The 26,561-nt window shown below is 36.9% G+C and overlaps 1 protein-coding gene across 6 annotated transcripts in view; it reads left to right on the top strand.

Moving 5' to 3' along the window:
- The window catches only part of LOC128984764 (uncharacterized), a 63,087-nt gene extending 37,012 nt beyond the window's left edge, over positions 1–26,075 (top strand). For all 6 annotated transcript variants that reach the window (XM_054404127.1, XM_054404126.1, XM_054404129.1 and 3 more), the window contains 14 exons: positions 419–577; positions 1,319–1,476; positions 2,441–2,584; positions 3,459–3,584; positions 4,905–5,065; positions 6,471–6,618; positions 7,593–7,800; positions 8,495–8,659; positions 9,619–9,956; positions 10,883–11,028; positions 21,275–21,419; positions 21,726–21,890; positions 22,252–22,420; positions 24,977–26,075. In XM_054404127.1, coding sequence (XP_054260102.1) covers positions 419–577; positions 1,319–1,476; positions 2,441–2,584; positions 3,459–3,584; positions 4,905–5,065; positions 6,471–6,618; positions 7,593–7,800; positions 8,495–8,659; positions 9,619–9,956; positions 10,883–11,028; positions 21,275–21,419; positions 21,726–21,890; positions 22,252–22,420; positions 24,977–25,071 — 2,327 coding nt within the window. In that variant the 3' untranslated portion in view covers positions 25,072–26,075. The remainder of the gene's footprint in view (positions 1–418; positions 578–1,318; positions 1,477–2,440; positions 2,585–3,458; positions 3,585–4,904; positions 5,066–6,470; positions 6,619–7,592; positions 7,801–8,494; positions 8,660–9,618; positions 9,957–10,882; positions 11,029–21,274; positions 21,420–21,725; positions 21,891–22,251; positions 22,421–24,976) is intronic.
- Positions 26,076–26,561: the final 486 nt, after the last annotated feature.

Below are 26,561 nucleotides of genomic sequence, written 5' to 3' on the forward strand. Positions count from 1 at the left end.
AATTTCTTTTAGACTATTTTTTTAAAGAGCTTAAAAAGACAAGTACCAGTAATTTAGTACATTTAAGTGTTTTTGTGCGGTTATTGTTTACGGAAAATTCAAAAAGTTTTAAATTTAAAATTCCCATGTTATTCTTATCGAGAATATTGTAAAATGTCGCAGTTTGATTGTTTATGGATATATTTTGATCAGACTTGGCAAATTAATTTATTTTATACTAAGCTATTAATATTTTACTATAAAACAAACTTTATTAGCCTCCCTGTGGCAGCAAACCTAGTTACTCCTTTAACCTAATGTTATTTAAAATAGATTTAATTGTATATCAATTCAGGCAAATGAAAATTTGCGTTATTACTTTGTCCAACCAATTAATAAACTTGCAGTCAGCTATTTATGCATGTGTTGTGTTTGACAGTGGGACTGAAGCGGAAGTTGTCAGAGTCAGACTCTGAGTATGAGGGAGAAGAAGACGATGTGGTAGTCAAGAAGGTGAAGGTGGAGAGGGACAGTGAGGACAGTGACTCGGACGGCTTCAAGCAGTCCCTCGGCCGACCCCGGAATCGACCTCCCCTAGGTAAGAATAAATGTGGTCCTTTATAGATGTTTATTGTTGTTAGTTGAACTTTAGAATACTAAGAAAGAATGGATGGGTCCCAACATTTCAGAGAATTTTTAGGGAAAATATATCTTGATTATCGGGACTGGATTTTATTAGATTCTGAATTTTCTCTGGGCAAGAGGAAATTTTTTTCATTTGTCAGTTTTTTGTTATTTTTAATCGGGTTTTTAGTTTTAAATAGATAAAATTACCACACATTTATATTTTAGCCTAAGCCACGCTAATAATAATTTTCTTTGTGGTTTATATTGTTACAGGGTTTATTGCAGGGAAAACTTAAACTTAAGTTTCCCTAATAACAGATGGAAAATGTATGCAATAATCATCTAAACAACAGTAAATATTCATTTTTATCTGTTCCTAAACACTCAATAAAACTTTAAAGGCTTGTCTTGTCTTGTTTAATGACAATAGAAAAGTAGTATTAGGTTTTTGTAATCATAAACTTAGTGTAGTGTCCATCATAATTTATTCAAGAAAAAAATCTCTGGTCACAGCACTATTGTCATCATCCCGATGGTAAAAAAGTCAAATTGTTGTCCATAATCAAGACATAAATTCTCAGTTTCAGTTTTTTCCTTAAAAGCTCACCACCATCATCCATCATCCATCACACCATCATCCCACTTTTATAACACCCATCCCTAGTTTTCAGAAACTTAAACATTTTCTGTAAAATCTGATTTACTGTTTCAGCCACTACTCCGAGGACTCCCAACACACAAGTGAACGGAGAGAACCTAGCTGCAGAGCTGGGATTGGAGTCTGAGGAAGAAGATAACACTGCTGCCAGCTCTCCTCAGAAGTCTCCTGTCGTGAGGAAGATGTCTACACTCAGCCCTTCCAAGCAGCAGGTAGGCCTTGCAGCTGTCACTATACTCAATCCCAAGTTCACCGCACAGTACATGTATTGAGGGGGGTGGTTTTGCTATAAACATTAGTGGAAACACTGGAAACATGTTTATTGTTATGCAGTTTTGGGTTTTGTTTTTAACATAGCAAAGTAGTCAATGTAAAACAGACGTAAAAAGTTAGTGAGGGTTATGCGGATCCTGATGTGTAGGGCAGTCATTGTCTCTGACAATACCGTTTGATCTACGGCTTGAGGATAATCCGTACTGCACAGTGAACTGGAATGGAACTGGTACAGTGGAATGGAGTATACACTTATCTTGCTGGTTTGTGAATTCAACCAGTAAGGTACAGGAGGAGGGTACAATTACAAGTTTAACCTGACTCAACACCACTGTCTTGGTGCTGGACACATAATGGCGCTGCATTGCATTTCAGCAGTGCGATAGAAACACAGTTCACTGCCTCACTACATGAAAATGTTTGTTCTTTACTCGATACACCTTGTTTATTACCACTTTGTTTCTACAATTTTGAAAATAAATCAACAATGTTTTTAACTAAAAATATATAAACAATTTAATTAAAAAAAAAAAACAATAAATACTCATCAACTTCTGCTTCTTACGTTTTATTTTTTAGAAAATACTTTGAGAAAGCATGTTTACAATATTTGTTTAACAGACCTACCTAAAACAATATGTTGATAATCTCCCAAAAAAATCGTTGATATGATTCATTTCAGATTCCTAAACAATTTTCTACTATTTCAGCTTACCTTTATTCTTCACTTAAATCAACACTTTCTACAAAAATCTTTTTGATAAAATAAATGACAGTACGGAGTTTGGTGTTATTCCACATGATGTAGAATGGTTCAAAATCCTTTAAGATAATTCATCCCTATTCCCTATTCCTTAATTTCCAACAAGTAGGTTGAGTGTTGAGTGCGTTTTGTGTGGTCAGGTGTTGGTGGCTAGTGCTAAAGGTGTTGTCACCATGGACCAGAAGCAGATACCAAACCTGTCATCCGGAGTCTACATCATGTCAAATAAGTCCGGCATTGTCAAAGTGGATAACAACAAAACACTCTCCACTCTTCAAAAATCCGTTAGTATTCCATTGCTTTTGTGAATCTCACCCAGTTTCCCGTTATTTCCTCCAACAAAATTTCCCAATTACTTTTGAAGCAATTCTTATTTAACATGTCAACTTGTATGAATGGATGCCTTTTTAAATTTTTTATTTTATCTTTGTTTTCTTCCATCCGATCTGTTTGGACTCAAGTTTGAAGTCTCCCAATATCATTTAAAAACATTAAACTCTAAAGAATGCCAATATTATTTAAAATACACACAAGCAAATTTTTGAAAAAAAAGTGCTTAAACTGTAACATTTTCAATGTAGCCAAATTGTAATAGAACTAGTTTAAAACACGTTCAAAATGCCAAGAAGATTTCAGTGAGATTTCCTAAATAACAAAAATTGAGGAAAATAAAAACATTTCTCTCCATAGTTGGCTTTTTAAGTTTCAATAGACATGTTATTGAAACATACATGTTTAATACATGTTTTTAAGTTTTCTAACATTAATAGTTTAAACATGTAAAATTCCAGAAATTAAGATAGTCTCTAAATTTATAAATGTTCAATTACTTAGGTCTAAAATTGATAAAAATTTAATCAAGAATAATCAAATTCCAACATCTTTTAAAATTATTAATACATTCCAACATCTTATTTTTAACTTATATATTAAATCAAACTGAAGTAGCTGGTCAGGATGAAAAGGCATGGGGAAATTTACTCAGCTAGCTTACCTAAGAAAATATTTGGACAGAATATAAGTTTCAGTGGTTATCACCTTGTATTGTGTGTCTGTCTCTGGACTCTTAATTTCTTCAATAATCTAGCTGAACTATCTTTGTAGTTTTTCAGTGGTACAATCTCAAATGCAAACTGTTATTTTTGTTTGTCTTTACAGGGTGTGTTGAAAAAACCATTTGTGAAGTCAGAAAAGAGTAGCGAGGACAGTTCAGCCTCACCTCAGAAGTCCAGTAGTGGCGTGGTTGTGTTGCCAAGATCTGAGGCTGGCACTCCACAGCAGAAGGTAGATTGGTCGAGCTGTGTGATATCACAGAGAAGTAAGATACAGAGGATACAAGCTTATGGGACAACCGTGTGCATATAGCTCTGGTATGTTGCGGCGGAAATGTACTAGTATCGAGAAAGGAAGAGCACGAACAGCAATGGTTACATAGCATATTTCTACAGCAGTTGTAGCGCACAGGGTCTTCCTACTGTGTGAGTGTTGTAGGGGGGAAAGGAGGGCGGAACTGGACGATGAATTGAATTCGCTCTACTAGACACCACTTAAAGCGTACCATTGAATGTATCCTCTGTTTCTTTCTTCTCTGTGGTGATATCTACTTTAATAGATATACCACAGGATTATGGATTAATCACTAGGAATGATGTCGATCCTCGAATGTACAAATTCTCGTACATTGCTATCGGTATTGAGAATTGATCTTCAGAGAATCGAGTCGATGCCGATACAGAGACCCAACACGTTTGCAAAGATAGGTGATCGAAACATTCACGCTTTTTCCGTTACCGCGTGGATGACGAAGATAAAATTTCTGTGACCGCAGGAGAAGATGGCGATGTCTGCACAGCCATGGGAGTTAATCAGAATGTTGGTGCAATTGTAGAAGGCGGTAATAATGTCTACACAACCACAGGAGTTGTTAATTATTTTGCTTTCCTTCAGTTATCTTCACCTTAAGAAAATACACATTCTGGTGTCTCAGCATTGCACAAACCTAATTTAATTTAGCTTCTTTTCTGGTTATTAACCGGTCTATGTGTCAACCTATGAGCCATCTCACTCCTCTCTCCACAGCCCTCTTTATCTCAGTCCAATCTTATCTAGGTCTCCCTCTCTGTCTCTTTCCCTCTTATAACCGTCACCTCATTGTTCTGCAAATACTGTCTTCTCACATCCTTCTGTCCAAACCACTTTATTATTGCTCGAAATCTTAAAATGTCATAATGATTAAATTGCTTATCAAAATCCTACAATAAGACTAAATATTTAGTTTTTTTTTTTTTTTTTTTTTTTAAAATAAGGATAGAATTCCACTAGCTTACCTGAGAGAATTTGAGTCCAGGGGTTAATAGATACAAAGTAAAAGATTACAAAACAATCAAAACATCATAATGATATTTCGTACTAATATCATTTCCTCAGAGAAGAGATTGAAGAAACTAATCTTACAAAATAATATATAATTTGAAGTTCCATTCTAAACCCACAAATAATTTTCCTTACGGATAGTACCATCAGGTTTTACTTTCTGACAATAGATTGATTTCGGTTTGGTTGTTGCCGAAGGTTCTCTCTCCAATACAAGTTTTTGTTTTGTAGGTTGGTGTGATTCGCAAGACAATTGCCTCCACTCCGACCACACAGACTACAACCACTTCACCTGGAACTCCTAAACCTACAGGACTGCTGAAACCTCTCAAATCAGGGCTGTCTCCCAGACCATCAGGATTGCTGAAACCCACCGGCTCCCCAATGATCAGGTAACAGATTGGATGTTAGATTGACAGGAGGTTTGTTTTCCCAGGTCCTAACGGACACATAACAGAAATTACAGTGAAACCTCTTTCGACAAAAACCGGACCTCTATAAAAAATTCAAAACAATAAAAAATGTAAATAGGGTATAGGAACCATCTACTGTGGGTAGTTGGCCCAGCTTGACCAACACCCCAGGAGCAGAAAACAATGATCTCATACCATGGCAAAGATAAGTTTTAAAAACAGTTTTTGATATTTTTAATGACTTTGTTATAAAATTGTAGATTTTAAGATGATTGTAATTAAAATAATGTACAAAAAGACTGTTGTAGATATCTTTGAAACAAAATAGCCTATGAATTCTTACCATTGATTAACTGGACAAATAGATTTTCCGAATTAGCCTTACCCCCTTCACTTTTGTTAGTCGGAATTTCACTGTATTGATAGATAAGTGCAGTTACTAGTGGTAATTCTGAAATTTATAATGTAGGTACACATTTTAGGTTTGCCTTTAAGGGATAAAACGATGTGGTGGAACCGACAGCATGAAACATAAAATGTCTAAAAAAAGATTAGTACAAAACAACATTGTAGCCTACATTTTAATCTGAATAATTGTAACAATAATAAGGAGTGCATTTCTTACAGTCGGGACCACAAAAGTTTGCAGTTGGCGGCAGCCAATCACAAGGCAAGGCTAGTGCGACGTTGCCATATCGCCCGTTGACAACACTTAAAACACTAAACAATATTTTGAAATCAGCTGGTATTATTAGATTTGGCAACACCGCACTGTCCTCATTGGCTCCTTCGAAATCACATGGTAAATAGGCTCCTCCCTCAACTGCAAACTTTCGTTGTCCCGACTTTAGATAATTATTCATACCCTAGTAATACATTGTACCCCATGTTTTATTTTGATTGCAGTTTTAAATACTATTTTCAATCTTAAAATAAAGGAGAAGGAACCAATACAACTAATTCATGTCAGAAAATAGTTCCAGACAGTTAATAGCTCACAAACAGTCCACAATCTTAATGTTTTGCCTTTCAAACGGGCTTGTTCAGATGGAATTGGTGGTAAACTTCTTTCAGAAGATCCTTAGGAGAGTTAAACAAAAATTAGAGTGCTGTAAAATTTTCTATCACCTGCCTGGACTGTTTTCTTAGGTAAATTGGATGGGTACATGTTCCTTTTGCTGTATTCCTAAGTCAAGTGTTTTTTCCTTTAAAAAAATAAACCTTGTATTTTTGACACTGTTCAGGATATCACCTTGTAAGCAATATAGGTAAATGAATGTTTACTGACACATGGTACCATAAACAACATATTTGCTTTTTGCTTATTCTTTTTCAAGAACTAGTTTCAGTGCAATACATGCAATTTGAGAATATTGTGTTACAGACCTCAGAATCAAACTCCCAATGCTAATGCTAAGATTCAGCCAATGTTGAAACCAAGACTGAGCAACCCTGGTAGAGGCCGACCACCCATCAGTCCTCTGATCAAGAGGCCACTGGCTAGTGAAGGCGGCCTCCATGCCACGCCGCAGGTTAGTGTCACTGTGTCATAGTCAAATTTATTATTTATCTTGTATATATATACATAAATTAAGGTAAAATAATGATAGTAAATTACATCAAAGCTATTTAAAAATTAATTGAAATAATCCGTTAATCAACTTACTAGATTTACCTTACGAAAACCATGCTGTTTGTAAAAGAGATTATTATTATGAAGATGATCAACCAATCTATTATACATTACATGTTCGTATATTTTTGATATAGAGGGCAAAATTGACACAGGGCGATAATTACAGATTTCATACTTTTCACCTTTTTTTTAAATGGGTATAACTTTAGAAATTTTTAAGCAGTCAGGGAAAATACGGGTTATTTATCAACTCTTTATTAAATGCACCAGTGGTTTTAACAGTGATTTCCCTACGAATTTGATTAGTTTCAAGGGTACTTCGTCATGACCACTAGATGATTAATTTTTTTAAGTTGAAATTATTTTTCCTATCTCATCTTCATCTACTGGTCTACACTCGTAGAAGTTTAAAAGGCACTGACCAAGACTCGTACCTTAAATTTTCTACTTGTGTCGTTTAGACTATCCTTCCTTACGCAAATGTAAACTAACTTGTGTAAACTACTATAGTGTTTTTCCATTTTTTGTATTCAGTCATGAGATATTTTATTTTACATTAATAGTAGTAATACCCAAAAACCTTGTGGTCATTAATGGCTTATTGTGAAAAAAATAGCAAATTATAAAGGTGTAATTTAATTTTGGTTTACTCTTGAATTATGTTCTACTAGGCCTATTGAATGTTGTTTCAGAAATTTGTATACCTTGTCTTGGCTATAACTTACCAGTTATTTCAAATAGATTATTCTTAGGTTTTAAATTATATAGGATTTATCTGAGAATAAAACAGTTTACAGTATATTATTATATCATTATTTAATTTTTTACTTTTTATTTTTTCAAACTCTTATTTTCAAAACTACCTTCCAGCAAAAACTATTGATTGCAAAGAAGAAGGCGGAGATTGAGAGTGAGGTTCGGCCAGAAGTGACTGCCTCTCCGATGCCGAGGCCTCTGGTGAAACCCAAACTAGAGCCAGGATTGCCTACTCCTCCCATCAAGAGTACCAACAAGATACTGACAAATCCACTGCTGGCTAGAGGCAGGGGCCGTCCTGGCCTCCGCGGCAGAGGAAGAGGTATGTCGCACAGTTAAATGCAACAACTTGCGTTTCGGTAATTTCAAAAAAGTTAAAATAAATAATTGGAGTGATAACATCTAATTTTTTGTTGTCTATATATCACAACTTATAGGTTGGTTGCTGGTTTGATCTCTAGAAAATTTGATACCTAGCATTAAGATGGAAACGATTCTTGGGTTTTTAATCAATTATCCAGGGAAAAAAGTTTGTCTTGGTGAGAACAAAATCACTCAAGGCATCACCCTCAATTTTTTACTTATATTCAACTCCCGCAACTGTGTCGGGTTTATTACTATCTCTTGTGATCACTCATCATCTCGAGATAAGCCCAAAAACCGTGATTATTTACCGTGATCATGTAGACAACATAGTTCTGCAAAATCGTGAACATCTGCAATTGAACAGACATTGACATCATTACCGGTAAAATCCAAAACATCTTCTGGGTTCGTTGGGATATCATATCATCATCGTCTATCACTGCAAAATTGCTGCCAGTTAGAACAAATCTGGTCATAAGAATTTTCTAAATTAAATTTAAGACCACAACATTTTCCTACAAGTTTGGGAACCCTTCAATCCGACCCTCTAGCTAGGCTATCCTACCCTCTAGGTGGGCTTAAGAATATAAAACCAGTTCACCAAAAATTTTAATTGGGTTGAACGTTCTTATTTACTCCGTGTGTTGTAGGCAGCAGTCTCAGCCAGATAATGCACGTGAGAGAAAGAGAGCCGGAGCCTGAGCCTGTTAAAGAGAGTCGATTGGTGGACAGTGACAATTTACTGATGGAGTTCCAAGAGCCATCAGACTCTGAGGAATCTGACGACGGACTAGAGGACATCTTCCCTAACCTTGGTGAGTATCTGGCATTCGATAATCCAGATAGAAAGTAAAGGGAAACTAGCATATTTTTTTTTATTCAAGGAAACTTAAAGACAGTACTTAAAGAAAAATAAGCTGTAAGCTTATTATGGAACAATATTTAGGAAACACAAGGTCACCATAGACTAGTAACTCCCGGTCCTTTAATTTAAAAAATTTTCTGGGAAACCCTGAAACATCATGAACATTGTCCACGGTCACAGCAAAATCGTGAACGTCTTCTGAGGTCACAACAAAATTGTGAACATCCTCCACAGTTACTAAGAAATTATTAACATCTTCCGAGGCCACAGTAAAGTTGAGAACATCGTCTGCAGTCAAATTGATATTATTGTCTCCCAAGATTGCAGAAAACCCTTGTACATCAATCAATCAAAAAGTTTTTATTCCAAAGACAACAATAATACAAAAGATACAAAATTCATCACACACACTCGTGACGAAACCGTCAATCTTAGATCACACTTTTGCAAAATCTTTCAGCAATCGCGGAAATAGACGCTTGGCTCGAGTTTTTTTTACTCAAGCCTTCAGCCCGAATCTACTCCCAAGGCCAATTGTTGGTCCAACCGTACTCAAAATATCGACCATGAAGACCCCTAAAAGGTACACTTGGCTACCTAAAATCACAACCAGGAAAAGCATGTTTTGCTGCTGGGAAAACTGGATATGCCAGAATCAGAGATCCCAGAAATGCGTGGATTTAGTTATTTTTAATACCCCCTTTTACCGTTTTTGTTATTACTAAATTTTTGTTCAAAAAGCATTCAAAAACTTATAGACATAAGCTTCATAAATTTACTGGTTTTGGTTTTTTGTTGCATTTTTGCACTATTGTTGGGGTAAGTTAAAGACAACTTTTTTCACAATTTTATTTATTTCACTTTTACACTTTTTCGGACCACAAATATTGACAATCTTCAACGTTACAGATGAATTGCCACCAATTGAGCCAAACAGTCCTCCTCGACCACTCTCCCTATGTCCGGAGACAGGCAAGGTGTTGTGTAAGGCCGAGGGAGAGAAGACACCCGAGCCCACACCCCCGCCCTCCCCTCCACCACCCACCCCGCCACCAGCACCTCCCAAAGTAGAGGAGCCCACACACATACTGCCGGAGATAGAGCAGGAGCCCGAGCCTGAGCCTGAGCCTGTGCCTGTGCCTGCGCCTGTGCCTGTGGTTACTGCGCCACCTGTCACAGCCCCAGTGTCAGTGTCTGTTACATCTGGTACACCTCGGGGCAAGACCACCTCCACGGCTATTGTCAAGGTAAATATCAATTGAAATTGACTTTATCACCATTTAAGGGGAGGCAAAGTGGTTGATTGAGGAGTTTTTTTTTTTTTTAGAAATCTGCTAGTTTATGTGAGAATGTTAAAGAGATACAAGTAGTCTACAGCTAGTAGACTACATTGCTGCCCTTATCAATTTAGGCCCAACCCCATTTTAATGGTAAAAAAACAACAAAAAAAAAAAAAACGAAAAACTATACCTATCAGTTAAGTTGTGTTTAAAGGTATAGGTATATAAGACAGTGGCTATAGACAGATGACTCATTATTCCCCCCCCCCCCCCAAATAGATAAGTCACTACAATTTATTGTACAATAGACTCGCAGCATGATGAACTCAATTATTCAAATGTGCTACAAACTGGCAAAAGTGGGGTACCGGATGATTTGGTTTCTACTGTAGGCTATATAAAAAAGGACACACATCACACTTTTAGTGAGTGTAGATTGAAATTTATTTATTCCAACATAATATCATTATTTTTAAAGTCATTTTGTTAAGCAACTTTCCTTTGGAGTCCTATGGCTTATAGAATTTGTATCACAATAAATAGATAAATACCAAAAAACATAACACTGTTATTGCGTCCTAACATATAACTTCCTCAGAGAGTTGATTGATGTAAGAATTAGGGTGTTACTAAAAGCTCTAAAGTCTAATCATAGCATATTAGGTAAGCTAATTGAATTCTAGTTCCACTCTCGCCCATAAAAAAAATCATCCTTTCATCATGAATGTATTTTCTCGGCTAGTCATCAACAGTTTCATTTTTCAGTTTCATTTTCTTGGCATGTCCAATCCATCTGATTGAATATTTATTCCTCAAAGTATTATCTACCGACTTGTTAACATCTGATGTTTCTCTGGTTGTAATTACTATGTATTTTTATCTGTGATGTGCAGCAAGACGGCATGATCTGCAAGGTAGAGATGTCGCCGGGTGGCACTACAGGCACGTTGGTGGAGGCAATCAGTGAAGCAGCAGCCCCCTCACCTCACGTTACTGAGGGAACTGTCACCATCAAGAAGCCACGTAACCGCAACCTCAAGTAAGTCAAGTTATGACAAGTACTAGGGATGAGTCGATTCTTCATATTAGATTGATTATTACAAGTTAATATTTATTGAGGTGTGGAAAATATTGGTAGGCCTATGGAGTATGGACACATCACTAGAAAGTACCATCGAAGCTGTGTTCAGAATTTGTGTTCTAACAAAAGTTTGGACACATCACTAGAAGGTACCATCGAAGCAGCGTTCAGAATTTGTGTTCTAACAAAAGTTAACAATAACCCAAAAGAAAGCAAGTTTTGTCAGAATGTGTCACAGTTTTTCAGTATTACAGAAACAGAAAATGTTTTAAACATTTTATTGAAAGTTTAGTACAACCACGGTTTTGAAGTAGTACCTCTAAATTACAGTGAATTTTGTATCAATCTATTGTTAGGCTGTCCCGCCATAAATTGGAAATAATGAATTTCTTATGATTCTGTAACCTTTTTTTTTTTTTAATAATTTTTATATTTAAGGTTAATTGAACTAAGCCCAGGTTAACTCAGAGAAGGGGGGGGGTTTGGTACTCAAAACTTTTAAAGAGTCACAATGACATAAGGGATCCTCTTCGGGAAGGCGCCACCTTGTTTACTGCAGAACGTCCACCGGCCAACAAGGAAGTCCAATGGCAGTACAGGGTTGAGATTAAAAGGTTTACCCTCGAGGACCACTTAACTTATCATTCAGACCCACTTACTCATTTACTTAGGCCTAGACAATTTAATGTGTTAATATGGCTAATAGTAATTGCATGAGCGTGAGGAGCAAGATTAATTTGTAAGGAAGCGTCTAAAGTTGTTTTTAAACACAGTAGGAAATATTAATATAGTGAAAACACAACAATTAAATTTAAGTTACAATAGTTTAATAAGAAAAGTGAAATTTAAGAGGATTACACATCTGCAGATCTTAAAACAAAATTTAATGATTGTCAAACCTATTATAACAGTATGATAGGAAACAATAACTCAACGCTCAACAATGATGATTTAAAAAAACTTAATATTGGTGGCCACCTTAACTTGAGTCGAATAACTCTAAAATATAAATTAGGTAACTTACGGTTTCATAAAAAAATAAAACATGAATTCAACTAGAGACCTAGGCCTAACATGTCTACGCATAAATTAAAACAAATATCACAATTAAACAGAAAGAAAAGAAATACAAGTTAAAATATCAGTTATCAGGGGATCAAATTGTCCGAAGAAAGAGAAATACAGAATAATGATTTATGATAGGTAACTTATTGATTGTCTACTTAGCGGTAAGGCGTATCAGGTCCTTCACAAAACTGTAAATGACGAGACGAACAGAATTCCATTTTGGTTTGACTAGTAGGCTTAGTAGGTAGGCCTAGTCATCGGACGGTGAGCATGTCTCATCCAGCAGGTACGGACATCTCCCGAGCCAGCATTCCCCGTACATATCCCTAGAAAAGGGCCTCATGAATAGTAACATTATTATAACACAACGGTATAGCAGTCTCACACACTGTCTTTGGTAAGTTAATATTTCACATCAGTCGATGACTGTCCATGTAACAATTATTAAATTCATTAACAGCTTTAAAATAACACAGCAAAAGTTCAGTCTTTTGAAATCACAAGCTATAAGGCACTAGAGTTTTGAACAATACTGTCTGTCTGAATGGCCTAAACTAACCTATCAAACTTGTTCTCAAGTCTTTGGTCCATAGTACATAATTATGCATAGCACCACACAATACATTACATACATTAAATAAGATTCGTTAACAAATTAAATCCTAACATTCGACAATATTATACTTACAACATGGACCCAGCTCGTATAACCTAGAAACTAAACATTTTACACATAGTCTATTTAAACACTTTGAACGATAACACAGAATAATCCATAGGCCCTACATTTTAACAATTTCAGTGACTTTGTAGGCTACTTTGCCAAATTTAAGACAACTGAACTTAGGCCTAGCACAAGTTAAAGTCAAAAGGTTCGTTAAGCATCTTTAGCCTAGGCTTTAAGGCAAAATTACAAAATAGGCTAGTAACAGAATCAAATCTCAGAGTGAACGGGAAAGCCGTACTATCAGAACACATTTAAAAACAGACGTTACCAAATTTAAGTATAGACTTTAATAACAAACAATATGAGAACAAATTTAATTTACTAACCTAAAGAGCTGGACCCAAAATGAGTCTGAATGACTGAGGTGGATTTTTGTAAGACAATGTGGGACATAGTATTAGCATACCCATCTCAAGAAAACCCTAAATAACAAAATGTTACAACATAATCCCCCAAAATATGTAATAAAAAGAAACCTTACCTCGAGGGTGATTTGATTTAAGTAAATTTAGTTGACACTTTAGTTGAAAACATCTTGAATTACAAAAAAATCAACTTCTCATTTTTTTTGTCTTCGTCACAAAATCATGGCTAGAGGAGAAGAGGGAGGAAGCGTCGGTTTCAGTCCACAAATCCATCGAGTTTCATTATTGAGTCCAACCACCAATCAGAGGTCTACAACTTTATCGATTGAGTGAAGATGGGATGTAGCAACCGTTGGAGCGAAGAGTATGAAGTGGTAGAGGCGTACTATATAAAATATTTTACAGTGACGAAATGAAATTCAGAATGCGGTCAGGCAGTCGATGCGCGCTTAAAGACTGAGATGAAATATTTAGCGGGTGATCAGTCCGCTAGTCTGTATGTAGGCGTTGCTGAATTTCAGAGCGTTACAAATACCCCCCCACTTTCCAGAAAATTTCTCAAATTTTCTCAACTTAGGCTACATACAACTTTAAATCAGACACATGCCAATTGCCTATGTTCTGGCCTTCGGAGTCCACTAAAGTATACACATTGTCTGATTTCTTCTCTGAAATGGTGTATGGTCCAACGAAGCGTGGCGTTAATTTTGAAGAGTAGAAGTTGGCGGCATTCGATTGTGTGAAGTTCCGCTTCCACACCAGTTGACCAACATTAAATCTCTCTGGACGTCTGCGGAGGTTGTAAGTCCTTTCATTTTGTTGATGGGCCTTCTCCAGACGTCTTTTTACATCCTCATAGATTTGTTTGAGTTTAGATATCTTCTCAGCATAGTCAGACTGATCTGTAGGTTCCAGTGGCAACTCAGAAAGTAGTTTGGAGTCCTCACACCCTGTTACTGACAACTCACGTCCAAAATTTAAGAAAGCTGGTGTGTAACCTGTGGTCTCATGCTTAGCTGTACGAAGAGCAAAACCTAAAGCAGGAATATTCTTATCCCATTCTCGGTGATTATCCTTCATGTAGGCTCTGATCATCGTAATGATGGTTCTGTTAGCTCTCTCTGTTGGATTTGCCTGTGGGTGCCTACTGGGGTTAAAAAGCATTTTAACTTGATATTGTGACATCAACTTCCGCATTTGTGCCCCGGTAAATTCTGACCCATTATCACATTTAAAATAGGAGGGGACACCATAAATCATAAATACTTGTTCCTCCAACACTTTGGATACTATAGTGGCGGTAGCAGCTCGAATCGGAAACAAAAGAGTATACTTAGAAAAGTTATCCACGACAACCAAAAGATATTTAAAGCCTTTTGTTGACCTTGGAAAAGGTCCCATTAAATCAGCGCTTATGGTGCACCAAGGTCGGGTTCCACCACGGCTCTGTCCAAGTAAACCAGCTGGTTTGGTTTGGTCATATTTTGTTTGTTGACAAACTTTACACTGCCGCAGATATTTCATGACATCTGGTCGGAGTTTGGGCCAATAATAACGTTGTTGTATACGGCTCAGAGTTTTATAACTACCTAAATGCCCTGCTGTTTCGGCATCATGATTCTCATGGAAAATTTTAAGGCGTTGGCCTTTCGGGACAACTAATTTCCAATCTTCAGCATCATGGTCCAAAGTGAATTTTCCAGGAATATGTTTCCACAGCTTACGGTTTTCTACCCTCCAAAGCGGATATTGATCTGGGTGGTTGGTAACTTCTTCAATCATACGGTCATACCATTTATCTACGCTAGGAGTGAGTTCTGCAATTGTTCCTTCGAGTTGTTCTGGCAAGGCACGGCTGAGGAGGTCTGGGACGACATGTTCCTTTCCTTTACGATGGATTAATTTAAAGTCGAAAGGTTGTAACCGTAATGCCCATCGAGCTAGGCGGCCTTGAGGATCCTTTAAATTATTCAACCAGAGGAGGCTGTAGTGATCAGTCACCACGGTAAAGTGGGTTCCTTCGATATATGGACGGAAACGCTCAATAGCCCAGATGACGGCCAGACACTCTCTTTCTGTCGCTGAAAATTTCATCTCACCTTTTGACAATGTACGACTAGCGTAGGCTATGACGGCTTCACCTTCCTCAGTAGGCTGTGAGAGTACTGCTCCGATTCCAACGCCACTAGCATCGCATGAAATTGTAAATTCTCTGGAGAAATCAGGACATGTCAAGATAGGAGATTTTATTAGGCAGCTGCGGATATCTAGAAAAGCCGCTTGAGCTTCTGGGGTCCAAATGAATTTCGAAGTCTTCTTTAACAGGCTGGTGAGTGGGTGTAGACGAGTAGCAAAGTTGGGTATGAACCGGCGATACCAGGAAGCCATTCCGCAGAATCTTCTCACTTCTTTTGTGGTCTTAGGTGTGGGGATATCCAGTATTGATTTCACCTTGTCGGGGTCCACTCTTAGTCCATTCTCGTCCACAACATACCCTAAGTACTTCAGTTCCGGTCGGCAGAATTTACATTTGTCCCGATTTACTGTTATTTTGGCTGCACTTAACCGTTTAAATATTTCTTCTAAAATTTCTAAATGTTTGTCGAAAGTTTGAGTCACAATCACAATGTCATCCAAATACACAAAAACGTGGGGTTCCAAGTCAGCACCCAATACATTATCAATAAAACGTTGCCAAGTCGCTGGAGCGTTGTGCAAGCCAAATGGCATGGTGATAAACTGGAAGAGACCTCGACCTGGAACAGTAAAAGCGGTCTTCTCCTTACTGTCAGCCGCCAATGGAATCTGCCAATAAGCGTGTTTCACATCTAGCGAGGATAAGTACTTAGCATCACGGAGACGATCTAGGATGTTAGTGACTTGGGGCAGAGGGTAAGCGTCCCGCTTCGTTACTTCATTCCTTTCGCAGATTGACACATACTCGCAGACTACCATCGGGTTTCTCTAACATGAGTACTGGAGAACTCCACGCACTTTTTGAAGGTTCCACAACATTCAGTTTTAACATCCGATCTAATTCTTCATGCAAAATTTTGAGACGAGCCGGAGACATGTTGTAATACCGTTGTTTTATCGGCTTGGCAGTGCCAGTATCAATTTCGTGTTCGACTAAATTGGTGCGACCCAATGTAGAAGTTTCCTTGCCTAAACAAGTCTTCAGTAAATTTTCCAATCGTTGTTGTTGGTCTTGGTCCAGGTGTTCCGCAGCACAAATACCAGAAGTTCCGCTAAGTTCATAAATAGAATCAACATTAACACCAAACTCCCATGTTCTTTGAGACATATCTGTAATAATTTGCATACTAGTCCAGAAGTCAATACCCAAGATGAGTGTTTGCGGCAGAGTTGGAACCACCATGACAGTAATGAGCCGAGTGCGGTCCTCTAAAGTAACAGGTAACTGGATAGTTCCTTTAACCATGTGCCGTTTAGCGTCCGCAGTTTCTACAAAACGACCAGGTGTAGGACTAAGATGTTGTTCCAACTCTTTAAGAACAAATAAGCCTTGGTGGCCTAATACGGTTTGGGAGGCTCCAGAATCCAACAAACCTTTGATAACAACTCCATTAATATTTACAGTAACATAAGGCCTAGGGTCAAAATCACAAGAATCCAACACATACATAATTTTTCCACAAGACACATTACTATTAAAATTACTAAATATATCACAGTCAGAGCTTAAATTTGGTTTCCAGGTACAAGGGACATTAGTAGATTCAATGGTAAAGGTGGGTCTATTAACAAGGTCTGAATTCCTACTTTGACAGTTCTTTAAGGGGTCCACCAAAATTTCAGTAGCGGGCCCCGAGCTTATACGTTTTTTGGTCGGCACTTATTACAATTTACTTTACTGACTCCATGTGTTCCACAGGTGTAGCAAAACTTCTTGCGCGGGAGATTGCAGTTAGTGAACCTATGCCCTGTCTTTTGACAATTCCAACACAACATAGTTGAATCATCCAACCTTTGTGGTCTTTGACTATTTAACTCACTGCGGTTGTTGTTAGGTCTGTTCCGGTTACTGTCTGAAATGGTAGAGATCCTTCCGGGGTTGGAAAAAGGTTTTCGAACACCATTGGACCTGTATGGTGGAACTGAATATGCTAAATCTGGTTCTAAAACTTGACTTGATTTTGGAGGAGGTCGCTGCCTCATAGCCCTCATACGTCCTGCTTCTGCCTGACGACCAAAATAACGCAGATCTTCCATTGAAGTTATCTTGACTAGACATAATTTGCTCTGTAAGAAACCGTTGAGATTTTTCAAAACTTGTTTTAGTTTCTCTTTTTCGGTTACGCCTTCATTAAGTCGACTGTATAGACCTTCCATGGCTGCCAAGTATAGATCGATAGCTTCTTCTTCTCCCTGTGTCCTTTCTTTAATTTCTTGCAGTAGCCAATCATCGTAATCCGGATTCTGGAATACAGATTTTAATTCCTTGCACAATTCTTTCCATGAAGAAACACGTTGATGGGCTGAACGGTACCATATAAGTGCTTGTCCTGCGAATAAGTCCACCGCAGATTCAAAAAGTTCTTGTTCGGAAACTCCCCTTGCTCTTCTCAGCTCTTCGACTCGTACTAAGAATGCTCCGATGCTCACAGCTCCGTCATTATTAAATTTCAGATTCCACTTGTAGACTGGTACAGACTTGGGACCATATCCTTGATGTTTGGATGGTGTTTCTTTAATCGCCCTCGAGGGATTCAAGGTGATTTCCTGCATCTGATCATGCAAGGTATGAAGGTCATCAACAAGTGGGGTTTGTTTGCTTATCTCTGAGAAACTTACATCCGTAGACCTAACTGGTGTAGAAATCTCTTGAATATTATTGCCTAGTCCATGGTTGGTTTCAGGAGGATTAACTCTCTTTAAAGGATCTTCTTTCTTCTCACACCCAGTGACTTGGAAAAGATCAATAAATTCTTTAGTTTTATCCAATAGTTCTTGCTGTCGTTGCGTGGGACTGAGGTCTGAAGAAGGCGCAATCGGGATCCTCTCAACTCTATAAAACAAATGCCAAAGACGGGCAGTCAGTCTCAATGCCTCGCTATCTTTATAGTCACCATCATAGGCTTCAATCAAGAAAGCCAGGTCCGAAAGTTTCTCTTCACATGTTTCCAGTTCTTTCAGTTCATCTAGTCCATTGACTACAGCATTATCTATTGCAGTTTTGTTGGAAAAACACTGAGTCAAGCGTTTCCGCAAATCATTAGTATCTCCAGCCGTAGATACTCCTCTAATCGATAATTCATAAACAATTTCATCTTTTCTAAGTCTGTAGGAATTCATGTTTATGGAGTTAACACACAAAAAATCTTAATAAACAATATCACAATAGGCTATCCACAAAATGAGTACAGAGACCACCAATATTTGGGATAAGTAGGCCTATCTTCCTTTCTAATAATCCAGCCGAAGAAGAGTTTCAACAAACGATACTGTAATTACTTTCCGGCCCCACGTTACGGGCGCCATTTGTAACCTTTTTTTTTTTTTTAATAATTTTTATATTTAAGGTTAATTGAACTAAGCCCAGGTTAACTCAGAGAAGGGGGGGGTTTGGTACTCAAAACTTTTAAAGAGTCACAATGACATAAGGGATCCTCTTCGGGAAGGCGCCACCTTGTTTACTGCAGAACGTCCACCGGCCAACAAGGAAGTCCAATGGCAGTACAGGGTTGAGATTAAAAGGTTTACCCTCGAGGACCACTTAACTTATCATTCAGACCCACTTACTCATTTACTTAGGCCTAGACAATTTAATGTGTTAATATGGCTAATAGTAATTGCATGAGCGTGAGGAGCAAGATTAATTTGTAAGGAAGCGTCTAAAGTTGTTTTTAAACACAGTAGGAAATATTAATATAGTGAAAACACAACAATTAAATTTAAGTTACAATAGTTTAATAAGAAAAGTGAAATTTAAGAGGATTACACATCTGCAGATCTTAAAACAAAATTTAATGATTGTCAAACCTATTATAACAGTATGATAGGAAACAATAACTCAACGCTCAACAATGATGATTTAAAAAAACTTAATATTGGTGGCCACCTTAACTTGAGTCGAATAACTCTAAAATATAAATTAGGTAACTTACGGTTTCATAAAAAAATAAAACATGAATTCAACTAGAGACCTAGGCCTAACATGTCTACGCATAAATTAAAACAAATATCACAATTAAACAGAAAGAAAAGAAATACAAGTTAAAATATCAGTTATCAGGGGATCAAATTGTCCGAAGAAAGAGAAATACAGAATAATGATTTATGATAGGTAACTTATTGATTGTCTACTTAGCGGTAAGGCGTATCAGGTCCTTCACAAAACTGTAAATGACGAGACGAACAGAATTCCATTTTGGTTTGACTAGTAGGCTTAGTAGGTAGGCCTAGTCATCGGACGGTGAGCATGTCTCATCCAGCAGGTACGGACATCTCCCGAGCCAGCATTCCCCGTACATATCCCTAGAAAAGGGCCTCATGAATAGTAACATTATTATAACACAACGGTATAGCAGTCTCACACACTGTCTTTGGTAAGTTAATATTTCACATCAGTCGATGACTGTCCATGTAACAATTATTAAATTCATTAACAGCTTTAAAATAACACAGCAAAAGTTCAGTCTTTTGAAATCACAAGCTATAAGGCACTAGAGTTTTGAACAATACTGTCTGTCTGAATGGCCTAAACTAACCTATCAAACTTGTTCTCAAGTCTTTGGTCCATAGTACATAATTATGCATAGCACCACACAATACATTACATACATTAAATAAGATTCGTTAACAAATTAAATCCTAACATTCGACAATATTATACTTACAACATGGACCCAGCTCGTATAACCTAGAAACTAAACATTTTACACATAGTCTATTTAAACACTTTGAACGATAACACAGAATAATCCATAGGCCCTACATTTTAACAATTTCAGTGACTTTGTAGGCTACTTTGCCAAATTTAAGACAACTGAACTTAGGCCTAGCACAAGTTAAAGTCAAAAGGTTCGTTAAGCATCTTTAGCCTAGGCTTTAAGGCAAAATTACAAAATAGGCTAGTAACAGAATCAAATCTCAGAGTGAACGGGAAAGCCGTACTATCAGAACACATTTAAAAACAGACGTTACCAAATTTAAGTATAGACTTTAATAACAAACAATATGAGAACAAATTTAATTTACTAACCTAAAGAGCTGGACCCAAAATGAGTCTGAATGACTGAGGTGGATTTTTGTAAGACAATGTGGGACATAGTATTAGCATACCCATCTCAAGAAAACCCTAAATAACAAAATGTTACAACATAATCCCCCAAAATATGTAATAAAAAGAAACCTTACCTCGAGGGTGATTTGATTTAAGTAAATTTAGTTGACACTTTAGTTGAAAACATCTTGAATTACAAAAAAATCAACTTCTCATTTTTTTTGTCTTCGTCACAAAATCATGGCTAGAGGAGAAGAGGGAGGAAGCGTCGGTTTCAGTCCACAAATCCATCGAGTTTCATTATTGAGTCCAACCACCAATCAGAGGTCTACAACTTTATCGATTGAGTGAAGATGGGATGTAGCAACCGTTGGAGCGAAGAGTATGAAGTGGTAGAGGCGTACTATATAAAATATTTTACAGTGACGAAATGAAATTCAGAATGCGGTCAGGCAGTCGATGCGCGCTTAAAGACTGAGATGAAATATTTAGCGGGTGATCAGTCCGCTAGTCTGTATGTAGGCGTTGCTGAATTTCAGAGCGTTACAATTCGGAGAAAAGAAAGAATACCAAAAAAAACCAAATTTGTTTACAAAGCCATTGAAACAGTTTATTTAAAACCTATGCTACAAAGTAAAGTATCATACATTCTGTAAAAATCTGTCTATTTAGGCCTACCTGTTTTTTAAATTTTTTATTCTATATTAAAGATTTCTAGTTCTATTTCTTATTCTCACATGTAGTTTTCACGATAAGTGTGTGGCTTTGTGGTTAATTAATCTGTGTTTGTTGTGACAGCCGAGGACCCCAGTTGTCCGTGGTACCCAACACGAGCAGCACGTCTCTAGGCACGATCACAGTCCCGGCCCGCAAACTGTTCCAGGAGGACACCAGTGACGACAACATGGTCACCATCACTGGCGAGGATGGAATGGTTTATCAGGTGACGCAGACATTTTGGAGATTTTAATACAGTAGATTTCCTTATGTTTGGCTCAGATTGTGGAAAGTTTGCACGGCCACTTGGGTTGAGTTATTTGCACCAATTTTTTCATTGGTGTGAAGTTGTAGCATGTTAATTTCGCTGTTCAGTATGTTATTATATTGCATTTTTCTTGTGAAAAGCAAATTCAAGAAAATCAAATCTTAAAATAAATTTACAACTTATCACGGTTACAGATCACCCTAAAGGGTTGTTGTAGGCCAGCGTCATTGTATCCATTGTCTAACTGTAAACTCTGTTGTGTAGGTTAGCAACTCTGAGCTGACTGCAGGCAACACTCTGCTGGTGTCTAGTGAGGACGGAGAACAGCAGTGTGTGTATGTCACTACAGGAGATGATGGGGGAGAAGGCACCATACTGACACTGGACTCTGCCTATGCCAACGCTGTGGCTCAACTGGGCTCTGAGCAGGTAAATCTTTCTTCATGAGTACAATATAATCTAACAATTGTTTTTGGATTTGGTTTGAGATTCGAAATTTGATGAGTTTGTATGGAAATTTCTGTATAGGGAAGAAGCTATTACTGTAGGTGGCATGGAAAGATCTAGAGCCAGGAACGATATCTATTTTTAACGGGACCATAAACAATTTTAATATTTTTATATACATGTATGGGTGTTTGTGAACACGATAGCTCAAGTAATTTTGGTCTAGGTAAGGCTAGGGGCTGGATTCACTTAAATGATTTTGTAAACCAGCAATATCGGGCCATGGGAACGGAGTGTCTTATCTATTGACTCAATGGGTCTCATTGTAACTGTTCCGTCGCAGGTTAACATCCTAAGCACGGAGGATGGAGACCAGTACTTCATCAAGGAGGACGACGTAGAGGGAGGAGAAGTGATGACACTGGAGGGAGATGAAGGACTGGTGGCTGGAGATGACCAGAGTGGACAAGTGGTCGCTCAACTGGTGGAGGCTGGTGAACCTGCACCTGGTGGTAAGTATCTAACACACAAGATAAATACTTGTATCTGGGGGGAGGGATGTGGGAAAGGCTACCAACAACACTAGACGCTAATGGTATTAAATTAATCCAAAAGTGAACAGTTGAAATCGCCCAACATCATAACAATCTCTTTGGGTACCAGCCTAGAGGCACGGTTAGTTTTGTTTCCATCCTGACTGACACAGGCAAACACTGATGAATATATGAAAAAAATACACAAGTACCATTAAATTAAAACTATTTGAACTGCTACTGTAATCACCTCCTTGGTTGTTGAGTCTTTGTATTTCCTTCTAACCTCTAAAACTTCTCATATATCTACAACTCATATTGTAAAAAAAGTCGGTTGGTTTCACTGGTTTTCAGTAAAAAAATGAAACCAAGAATTTATAAAAAATGTTTTGTGGTTTATCTTTTGTTGCGCAGTGATTGCGTTACTTGATTTCAAAGTCTTCATAATTGTGGGGAAAGTTCAAAATTTTGTTAAAATCTCAAGGCGTCAAACATGTCTTAGCAAAAAATTCAAAAATGATCTTGATGATAAAACTGTTGCAGATATTTAGAGTTTTTCTGCGATCACATTACGATAAATGCACACTAGTACCAAGTTTATGGATACCTAAACCTACTACTTCTCTATTGGCAACCATGCAAGACGTTTTAAAACATTTCGTAGTCATGTTTACTATTTGGTATTAAATAGTAACTAATTTTATTTTGTTCAATTATTACTGCATACAAAATCTGAATCATTTATTGTCCCTCAGTATTACATGCAATAGACAGTGTCATAAAAAAAAATCAAATTTAATTAAAATTATGACATACAATTCATAATATAAACTATTATAAATACATTTTCCCATCAGTTATAAGTATAAGTGAACGTTTTAGCTACTAAACTCTGTAACAACATAAACCTACAATATAACCAACACCAACATCACCAATAGCAACCTTACACAAGGAGGCTAGATCATAATTTAATTGAGTGGTAATTTCATCTATAAAAACCGAAAACTGATAAAAAAACAACCAACATCTTTATATTTAATACGCGACATGAAACTTTGTGAACAATAAGGCTTTTTTGTTTTAAGATTTAACCCCACATATTATATACCAAAATGTACGTCTAGGTGTGTAGATGTGCAAACTGGCTTTAGATTTTTGAAATATATTTTTTTAAGGGCGTGGGCTGCCCTCAAAGTTCCTTCCATAAGCATAACATTGTGATTGATTTGAATGTTATTATATTCTGAAACAGATGTCAATATAGCCTATAAGTTTAAAAAAATCCCAGCTGATTTGTTTGGTTTTGAAATGTAAACAGTTTGCATGTTTTTTTTTATAATTAGAAACCCGGCAAAGGAATGTTACCTATAGGACATGACGGGAGAAAAGTCTTACATTTTATTTTCGTTTAAACATGCCAAGGACCCGACGACAAAGAAATATTGCCGGTCGGACACGGTGAGTCAACATACGCAAGCAATGCAAAACGTAAGGACCCCAGACGAGGAGCTGGAACAGTTAGTGGCAACGTGTACTTACAAAATTACACTGACACATACGAGAATTCAGCTGCATTCACTTGGTGAGATGGCATTAAAATGTCAGAAATGTGGTGCGTTACATTTTGATGAAGAACAAAGAAGACGAGGCGAAGGATTTTCATCCTGCTGCCATAAAGGATAAGTGAATCTACCACCACACCGAGAAAGCTATTATATCCAGAGCCTACTTAATGGAGCAAATCATTTGAGCAGAAACTACAAAGAGAACATTAGATCATACAACTCTGCGCTCGCAATGGTCAGCACTCGAGCTAAAATTAAAGAACAAAACGTTGGGGGCTCTTATGTATAAGGTGCACGACACAATTAATCACTCAATTGGCACCTTTCAACCGTCAGAAGGGGAGCATCCCACATATGCCCAAATTTATATCTATGACGTCGAAACCGCTGTTCAAGAAAGAATGCTAGACAAAGCTAATGGCTCTTAAACAGCACTGAACTCATGCACATTTTGCCACAACATTTGGTTGATATTAATCCATACGCGCAATTTTTCAGCATGATGAGCTCTGTCCTGCAAAATACTCATACTGAACAGCAAAAAGAACTTAGAATGCATATAGCCAACGATCGAGCTCAAGACCAACGTCGATACAACGACGCAACTTCTAACGACGTTGCTATAATATCCTAATCTATATATAAAGCCAAAAGTACCCATGAACTTTTGAGAAAACTACAAGTCACACCCCCATAAACCATATACTTAAAATGTTCATATAAAGCCAAAAGTACCCATGAACTTTTGAGAAAACTACAAGTCACACCACCATAAACCATATACTTAAAATGTTCGTCATGACGAGAAACCTTGCGCAAAATTATCCATTATGTCATAAATTGCCCTTTAAGGTCGTAATTCCTTTCTAAAGGGAACTTGTATAATTAAATCTGTTGATTTCTTGCTTTAACTTGTTACTGATTTTCTTGCATTGGATACTAGGTTTAAATGTGCATGTTTTTGCAGGATCAAGACGAGTCGTGTTGCTTCTACCTGATGGAAACTTGATGATGACTGAAGTAGACGAGGAACAGTATGCAGCTCTGGATCTTGATAAATAAACACCCACCACAACATTGAATAGTTTGTCAACCAACGTTTAGCAATTATTTTTATATTTATTTTAGGCAGAGAAATATAGCCTATACACTGTTGTACATATTGGACAAACCATAGGATTAAACTTTGTATATACTTAAAATATTTCTTAACTATTTTTAACATAATAAAATTTGTACTACAAAAATTATTTATAAAACATTGCTTGCCATAAATTGACCATAACAGAAAATCTCTTAGGTTATTCCGTGACATTGGAAAATCTACTTGAAGTGCTTTATGGTAAAAGGTTCAATTATTTTCAAGACTTTACTTGCATTGTTGTAGAAGAACAAATGTTTTTAATTTGTCCTTAAGTTTAGAACGTTCATACTCATGATTGTACTGAGCAAAACTGATCTCATAAAACAAGAAAACCACTAGGTTCTCAAACTGTACATTCTTAAAGCAAAATTATAGTGTCTGTTTGTTTGTATTGGGTTGTGACTGACTTTAACTTTTGCTTAATTAGGTGTTCATAAATATTTAAAATATCTACAATTGTTTTAAAAGGCTGCCACTTTTATCACAAATCCGGACACTTGTAAACAAACAAAATAACACTCAGATCTATTGCTTGACTTCTATCTAATCCATCACTCTCTTTCTGTTTTTATGATTGGTAAGTGATGCAAATGCAATTTAAATAATCTGTTAATATATATAATATTTATTAAAAACAACATACATTTTAAAATAGGTTTAATATGTCTAGTTTTTTCTTGTTTGTTAAATATTGTATTTTTCTTTATTTTGATTTTTAATTAGAATAATCAATTGTGTAGTTCAAATGTTGGTGTATATATTACTATTGTGTTGGAGGAGAAGAAAAAACACAAGACGTGGGATATGTTACAAAAGTGTTAGTGTGTCTGATAGATTTATTTTTAAATATATGTAGACTTATTATGTACATAAAATAAAATGTAAATACACATTTTGCAGGTTCATTTGAATAAAAGATTTAAAGTGAAGTTTGCCAGTTTTGTTATTGTTACCAATAGTGATTGTTTTTGACTATTTGGGCTATGTCAAGGTCACTGGTTCGAATCCGAGCGTGATCGTTTCTAGACCCAGATACCATTTGTCATTGGGCTATGAATTAACAATGCTATCCAACAAAAAGGTTGACGTCAACGTGTTACCCGTTGTCTAGCAGTTACCCGATTAGTACCAATTGGTAGTTGTCTAATAGTTTACCAATGGGTAAACAAGACTAGGGTTTTGACCGTTCCGTTTCAAAACATTAAAAAGCCATTGGGGTAGATAACCCAAAAAATAAAATGAAAATTTGTCTCAAGAAATATTGTATGATCTAGGTCCAACACAGATTTATATCCACGCAATACGCATCTTACTTATTTGAGCAAATATTATTTAATTACCAGATAGCAATACAACTGGTTATGCAGGTGAAGCCTCGAGAATTTTTTGAGACCACTAGCAGTATAAA

This window comes from Macrosteles quadrilineatus, unplaced genomic scaffold (genome assembly GCF_028750875.1).
Source record: "Macrosteles quadrilineatus isolate MER2022 unplaced genomic scaffold, UCM_ALF_1.0 Scaffold_2__2_contigs__length_208266976, whole genome shotgun sequence".
NCBI classification, from domain to species: Eukaryota; Metazoa; Arthropoda; class Insecta; order Hemiptera; family Cicadellidae; genus Macrosteles; species Macrosteles quadrilineatus.